Source organism: Daktulosphaira vitifoliae, unplaced genomic scaffold (assembly GCF_025091365.1).
Source record: "Daktulosphaira vitifoliae isolate Bord-2020 unplaced genomic scaffold, ASM2509136v1 Scaffold_2, whole genome shotgun sequence".
In the NCBI taxonomy this organism is placed as follows: Eukaryota; Metazoa; Arthropoda; class Insecta; order Hemiptera; family Phylloxeridae; genus Daktulosphaira; species Daktulosphaira vitifoliae.
This window is the reverse complement of record NW_026099573.1, coordinates 26,555,760-26,564,451: the sequence shown is the minus strand read 5'-3', so window position 1 is coordinate 26,564,451 and position 8,692 is coordinate 26,555,760. Positions and strand designations below refer to the sequence as shown.

The window sequence follows — 8,692 nt, the reverse complement described above, 5'->3', positions numbered from 1 at the left end:
TAACAGATTACTACTGAGTTCAGATCCACTAATAAGCAGTCTAAGACCCAAGAAGACATCTATATCAAAAAGTTTTTGTCCTGAAACAATTGAAATGCTATTGTCTGCAGATCCTTACTGCGAACTTGATAGAGATGGCGACCAAGATGACTCCATACTTGAATAAATAAAGAATTACTGTACATATATTATTATTATATTTTTTGTTTTATTTTGCATGCAAATTGTATTACGTAACGTAAACTAAAATAAATCCTAAATTTTTGTTATGGATATCACTGTTTTTATTTATGACATCCGAGGACAATTTTTCTTTATTCCAATTTTTTTTTACTTATATTTCACCAAAAAAATGATGTCTGAACAAAAAAATGTCTTTAATTAGACATATAATACCGAATAGAAATGATAAAATTGAAAAAATATTTTTGACCGCGTAGATCGTGAAAATTGACCTATGTGCGTNTTTTTTTACTTATATTTCACCAAAAAAATGATGTCTGAACAAAAAAATGTCTTTAATCAGACATATAATACCGAATAGAAATGATAAAATTGAAAAAATATTTTTGACCGCGTAGATCGTGAAAATTGACCTATGTGCGTTGTCAACGCCAGCGAAAGTGCCGCGACATTATGCGAAGATTATTATTACTGTGTGTTATGTTTTCGGTTTGTTTTATTTCTGTCAAAATAATATGTTGTCGATCATTTAATAAACGGCCCACGGGTCTCTACCCTCAAAACCAGTGTCGACCAAATTTTTGCGACGTAAGTCGTGTCAGTATGATTTATATAGCAACATGTTACAAAAAAAATTAGAATATTATAGACTGGTAGTAGTACATACAAATAGTGTTAAAAAATTAATAAATTACAAAGTAAAATTATTTACTTTTGTAGTTGAAACCTATTATCAAATCAAATCTAATTCGACAATAAATACTGTAAAAATATTAGAAATTAATGATTTTAATTGTTTGTATAGAAAAAGCTGATTAAACAACTTTTTATTTGATTACGGGAATTTTTTTCAATTTTTGAAGGTAATACCTTCAACAAAATATGAACGCTTTTATCACAGTAATTCTAGTATTTTTTGTTCATAATTATTTTAAGCTTATTTTGAAAATTATTTTTAACTTTCTAGTTCAATGTACTTTAAAAGCGTGTTTTTTTAGTTTTTTTAAACTATATTTTTTTTTCACTTTTTAGTTTCATGTTATGATAGTAGTTACTATCAATATCATGGTTGTATCGGGTAACGAGAAATCAGGGTTCGATTCCGGGGAGGGAGTCTGAGAAACGGCTACCACATCCGAGGAAAGCAGCAGGCGCGTAAATTGCCCACTCCCGGAACATGGAGATAGTGACGAAAAATGACGATACAGGAATCATCCCTCGTAATCGGAATGAATAATTTATATCTCTTAATTAGAATAAAGCGTGTTAATATATAAATTTCAATATTAATTAGAATATATATATATATATATATATATGTATATACAAATAATGCGACTTAAGTACGTATCATGCACAAGGTATAGCCGTGTTTTGTGGGCGGGCGGGTCGGACTTTCGTTATACGTAGTATAAGCATGCGTGTACGGTTCAGGAGCGGATCCAGAGGGAGGCGCAGGGGGCGCAAGCCCCCTCCTCAGCTACTGGCTTACTGATTAAATAAAAATACTTTTAATTAGGACTTGGTGTCTAAAAATCTAAAAATAATAAGTGCATGCGAATTATGTAGGAACACCCATTGCTTTATCGAAATAATATCAATAATAGAATATATATATATATGTGTACTCACATACTGTATTGTAACTCTATATTGAAGCAATTGTGTTATTTATAGAATACGCTACATGTATTTTTTATTTTAAATTTTAACGATTGCTTAAAACATGGTTAAGGTCCAAAATGAGTGCAGATAGATTAATAGGTCTTGCTTTGTTGTATATTCACAAAAATATTGGTATTCATAATAATATCAAAAATATCATTGATAAATTTGCTAATGACAAAAAAAGAAAATTAGATTTTATTCTTTAATTATTTTAATTGTATTTGTTACAAACTTAGGTGTTAAGCTATAATATTGTAAGAAATGTATATTTTGTTTTTATTTGGTAAATAGCTTTTAATTTCAAATGAAGTTCTCCTTATGCAATTCATTTTGATTAACGAGTTTATTTTTATAAACCTATGTTCTCAAGTCATCAAAAATATATACTATAGTAATTAAAAAAATTATTATGCAGCAAACGTTAAACGAATTTTTAAAAATAGAAATGTAATAAACACAAAACAATTAATCAGTTCTTAAAAGAAAAATTTGTATCTAATAAGGGGGGGGGCGTCCCCTGGTACGGGTACGATAACCAAAAATAAATTTATATAGGAATAGAGTTGCCGTCGTGTGTTGAGCGAGGTGTGGGGTGGGGTGAATACGTTATGACAGTCTAGTCTCAAGGTCATAGACGACGGAATATGCGATAACGCGTGATGCTTGGAGAGTTACAAACATACATACACACAGGTGAAACTAATATAAGCGTGTTAAAAAGTAGGTCAAGGAGGGTTGGTAAAATAAATCTTAGCCACAAAAAAAAACACATAGTAAAATAATATTAACATGAATAAGAAATTTCTTCTCACGAGGGGAGACTATAGTGATGGAATTCTTGATATTTAGTGAAGTTATTGATTCTAAATGAGATAAAAATCATATGATTTGAACATTTTTTTATATCTCAAAAAAAATGTATAATGTTTATTAGTCACAGGAGGATTCGAACCTCGTACCCTAAGCGTGAAAGACATGAATGTTACCGATTCGACAAATGTTCATTGTTTTCGTCGTAGGATAAAATTAGCAATTTAAGCTAATTAAAATTTAAAAGTTACTTTTTCGACTTTAAAAAAGCAAAAAAATTTAAATAAGTTTAATTTCTTATGTCCTATGAACTTTATTCTATGTCAATTAAATTATATAATATTCATGAAAGTCAGTGTATTGTCCCAAACGCAAGGAGATCTCCCCAACGATCAGTCCCCCACCATCATATTGGAGGAAACCCCGCCCAGCGCGGTTGTGCCCGTACCAGCGACTCCTCTGCCGGTCTTGGCCAAAAAGCCTAAGTTGGTGCTCCTGACTGCGGTTGATTTCTTCAACGCTGACGGGACACCAAAGAGGGTGATTGACCGGGCCGACGAGGTATTGTTGAATTATTAATCAAGTTGAGGAATGAGCAGAAATATTATTAAATAAATAAAATTTATTCATACACTCAGAACTTTGTTGTTGTTATAATTTATTATTAATAATACAAATTTATCAATAATGGAAAGACATATAATTGTTTTATTTTGTAACGCAACGTACTGCTTGATGTATCGCAGTGTACTAATTTAATATAAAAAAATATAATTGACAAATAGTGCCTTTTATTCTAGCAGACGACTACTAAATTTAGGTCGTAACATTTCTTTATTGAAAACTCATGTCAATTAACTCTAATTATTGTGCTATAACTAATATAAAAAAACCCCCCAAAAAAATGTATACATGACGGTTTCAATATTATGGGTTCGTAAAATATGCATAAGAAAAATATTTTAGTCATTTTTAAAGTGGCATATCCCTTTTTAAGGTGAATAGCAAATAGAGTATTTTTTTATATACTTTATCTCAATCAGGATATTAATAAGGAAATAGCAGATCATGTAGCTTATGAAATAATCCACCAATTCTTTAAAATTAAACACTATCCAAAGATTTGCATCGAAGCGTTTCTTATGATAGTGATTTTAATCACTGTCAGATATCATCTATACTTGTCCCAACTTTGCCACTTCCATACTGTGCCACGACCTCACTGTGCTACTTTACTTTTATTATAAATACTTAAGTTATGAATGATACAATTTTTTTTTCGAAGTTTAATATGCCTACATTAGACGCTAGAAGAGCATTTAGATCTATTTTATATTCATGTTGACTACATAAAAAAAAATTATAAATTATATTAATATTCAAAAATGACTACTAATTTATATTATATTATTAATGTATTATAATACAATGTAATAAATCTAATAACAATAGAAAAAAAATTTGTTTAACAATTGTTATTTAGACAATTCCAACTTGTAACATAAATAAGCAACATAAAATTTAATTATAGCTAAGTTAAACAATAAAGTTTAAATAAAAATTTAATTTAGTAAAAACCATATCTGATGAAATTTTTATAGATAATATTTCAGATATTTGCCATACTTTTTCTGTAACCAAAAAACTGTAAAAAATAATATTAAGTTATTCTATAAAACCTGATTTTTTTGTTATTCAAAAGCCACCTCTAGATTTGAAAATAGTCAATAATGTAAAAATTTATCAGAAAATTATTTCTCCCGATGAATATCAGTGAATAATCAAAAAAAAAAAAAAAATTGAAATGATTAAATATGATAACACTGTTTATGTTTGTATATTATTTTTATAGTATATTATTAACTACTAGGCTCCGACTAGCTGGGGCTCTGCCCCAGACCCGGGGACCTTCGAGCCTTACGCGCCGAAGGCGCGTAAGCCTCTTCGGGCCGTCATCATAAGTAGGCCACTGATTCCGGTAGGGGTACACGGCTACGCCGGGCACGATAAGTGTTTTTCAGAAAAAATATTACTTCAGAATCAGTGTAACAAAACTATATCTAAAATGTTATTATCAAAAAAAGGAAAATTCAAAAAGAGAATATAGTAAAATGTATTGGGTATAAGGTTGACGCCTCTTAATAAGGTATTCCCTTTTGGCCTATTCAAAAATTATTTTAGGAGGATATTTAATATTTTAGCTTCGATGCGAAGCTGAGAAGGTATTGGTTTTACTATGATGTGTTTTTTTTTTTTGTGTCTGTTACCACTTTTTCTCAGCTCTCACCGAACGGATTTCTTTCAACGATACGTCAAAAGATCACAAATCGTATCTAGTCGAAGACATTACCCTTAAAAATTGTAAAAAATTCCACCGTTCCCGATAAATGGGGGAAACTTCCAAAAAAATTACAAATTTAAAAGTCGCTAATTTTCGAGATTTTTTCAATTTTTTTTACTAAAATGTGCCGTAACATTTTCTAAAATGAACATATCAATATAATTTTTTTTTTATAGATGCTTGATGTTTTTACCTATCATTTGATATATTTTTTTTGTAAATTTGACCCTTTATCTGCGCACAGAAGGGGATTTAAAAAGACAATTTTTTCACAAAAAATTAACTTTTTCAACTTAACTTTTGAAAATGTTCCAGAAGGTCTGACACTTTTAAATATATCTTAAGTTAAAGCTTATGTAATGTACTTTAATTTGAAAAAAAAAAATTGACCTCTGGACTTGTCTTCATGGTGAAAATGGCTATCGAATGCTATTTTTGTATGAAAATTCTCGATTTTATTTTTTACATTTTTAACTTTATAATGCTATAACTTATTGAAAAGTGTATGGATCCACACAATTTTTTTCTGAGAAATAATATTTTTTAATAAACCCTTTTTCGTTTGACATACTTTATCTTAATCGAGATATTAATAAGGAATCAGCAGATCATGTAGCTTTTGGAATAAAACACCAATTTTTTTTAAATTTAACACTATCTAAAGATTTGCATGGAAGGGTTTTTTTTGATAGTGATTTTAATCACTGTCTGATATCATTATACTTGATCCAACTATACCACGACACCACTGTGCCGCGACCCCCATGTGCTGGGTTTTTTACTTTGTTAAACATGTTATAGAAATTTTTTTGCTAAAATTAAAGTAATGATAAAAAGAAGGACATTAGGTCCTAATATATTAGAAGTTGCCTAAAAAAATATTGATAGCACTGGTTCAAGGGGGACCTATATATCTCTTAAATACACCCCTGTTATACACAAAAATTATTAATAATCTAATTATAATAATTGTGTTTATATTATAGAATAAAAAAAAAAAAAAATTTAGTAGGTTATTATACGTGGCACATTGTAAAAAATTTAATTTTGATAAATGTATTGGTAACTGCGATTTAACGATGGACATCAGAGTTATCATAGATGAATCCCAATTCAAACGATAAACTCATAGTCTCATACATCATATATGAGAAAAAAAAATTATTAATACTGTACTTAGTACTGTTCTGATAATGAAAGTACAAACTTATATAATTATAACGTCTTGAAATTTATATAAACACATAACATTCCTTGATAAAATATAGTGCAAATGCAAAATAGTGTCTTAATAATAAATATTGCAACATATATTTAAGGTTCATAATAAACGTATCAGCAGAAATGAATCACTGCGCGTGGACTTAAAAAAAAGAAAAAAAAGCTCGTAAAACGGTGATAAATGAACGGATTGGATTGATTTTTTATCATATCTCAGCAATGTCATTAGGCGGGTTTGATGAAAATTTCAAACCTTAAGTTGTAAAACGCTGGCGTCAGCGAGCGTTTACTCGAAAACGGTCGAAACTTTTTAAACGCACGCGGGTGAGCGTCAAAAATTTTCCGACCTTTGCCAATAATTTTCCCGGAGTCTGGTGACCGAGTACTTTCGTTGAAAAAAAAAAAAATTGAAAATCCGAGCACGCTAAGTAATTTTCCCAGAAAAGCGTTTTTTTCCTTGTTCTATTATATAATAAGATATTTGTGTACACATTGTGATTCATTAAGTATATTATCCCATATTTTTCCGTTAAATAATGATTTTTCCATAGAAATGCATTAATTAAAAGTATATTAAATTATATAATCTGCGCCAATAGTTTTCCCAGAGTTATGTTACCAAGCTTTGTCATTTAAAAAAACAATTTGAGAATTGGACATCATTTAGTAATTTTCTTGTATTGTCAAATTGTTCAATATTTTATTACATACTAAATATTAAAATACATTTTACCATAAAATTCCTAAAATAATTTTATAAAAAAAAAGTTTAATATGATTTAGTGTCGGACCAATGCCATTTAAATATATTTTTGAAATACATATTTCATAATTAAAAGTAATAAATAAATAGAAGCCACGAGTCAAATAAATTAAATAGCATATTTTTCCTAAAATAAAATAGATTCATGTATTTAAAATCAACCAGTTATTTTTTATTTCATTCAACTATATTATNGATTCATGTATTTAAAATCAACCAGTTATTTTTTATTTTATTCAACTATATTATATTCTATAGTTTAAAAACTTAAATTGCATATAGACTATTGAAATGCAACACCAAAAAAATCATAACATGGTATGTTCTACTTCTATATAACTTCGTGATATAAATTTTATGTTAAAATTAAATAATTTTTTTTTCAGAATTCACTTACTATATGTATGATTGTATTAGTATTAGCTGTTGATTTCTCCTTAGCTATTAGTAATGAAAATTTATTATCTTATTTATTATAATCATAGAATTTGGAAGTACATCCATATATGTATAAGAATTGATAGAATAAAATAAATTACATCTATAGTAAAGATCTCTATTGGAAGTTCTTTAATGATCTATATCTTGCACAAAATATTTATCATATTACATTTACTTTAACCACAAAGGGAGGTGAGAATAAAGATGAGTATATTGAGATCGTACAGCAGTTCCCGTTCTCGGCTGACACTCCGGATTAACTATAGGTGTCGAAAGGCCATTGTTATAAGATGGGACTAGAGGTAACACCTAGGTATGAGAAGCAGACGATGTGCAGGACACAAACACGCTTAAATGTATAGAAAATGGATGAAAGTAGATATGTGTAAAGGAATGAACAAAGATTTGACTTGTTACAATAAGCCGGATAGCGATAACCGAGTAATAAGACTGATGACTTACGCAAAGCATAAGACTACGTACTGAAGTCGAATGATTACGATGACCTTTGGGTTTCAATAGTTTTAGATTGTTTGCTAATTTCGCAATAAATATTTTTTATTGTCAATTCATCAGTCGTTAGCAGCGAATACGCAGACTGTGTGTTATTTTATAGTATATTTTGGTTATAGTCTCTAATTAGTTGATTCTAGTTAAAATTATTAGATTATAACTTAATAATAAATGATAATATTTTATAGAGTGTATTGTTTGTTCCGGAAGTAAGGAATTAAAGAAAAATAAGTGTGGTCACTATTATTGTGACCATTGTAAAAAGTTATTTTCATATTGTACGAAGTGTGGAGATGATTTCGATTTTGGTAATATTATTAATAATATTCAATATAAGATCTAAATTCACCAATAACATTTATAATTTATTTTTTATATTTTCTATTACTTTTTATAAAGCTTTTACAGTCTGTCTGAATGCTATAACTTGATATGTTTTGTGATCTTTTCTCGTATCGTTTTAATAATTTTGAACAAATTAGGTTCAGTAGAAACGAGTTTAATAGCATATATAAAGACAAAAAAACGGTAGCACAGTGAGGTCGTGGCATAATTGAGACAAGTATAGATGATAACTGACAGTAATTATAATCACTATCATAAGAAACCCTTCGATGCAAATCTGTAGATAGTATTTAATTTTAAAAAAATTGTGGATTATTCCAAAAGTGGCATTAACTTCTATTTAATAGATTAAGAAAAAAATACAAAAATAAGTAATTTTGATGGGTGGGGTTCGAACCTCGTTCCCG

The 8,692-nt window shown here is 28.8% G+C and overlaps 1 protein-coding gene across 1 annotated transcript in view; it reads left to right on the top strand.

The window, feature by feature from the left end:
* Positions 1–7,233: 7,233 nt before the first annotated feature.
* Positions 7,234–8,692, top strand: part of LOC126899943 (pyruvate kinase-like) — a 24,499-nt gene continuing 23,040 nt past the window's right edge. Inside the window, exons 1-2 of the mRNA XM_050675237.1 lie at positions 7,234–7,304; positions 7,373–7,433. Of these exons, the coding sequence (XP_050531194.1) occupies positions 7,278–7,304; positions 7,373–7,433 (88 nt within the window). The 5' untranslated portion in view covers positions 7,234–7,277. The remainder of the gene's footprint in view (positions 7,305–7,372; positions 7,434–8,692) is intronic.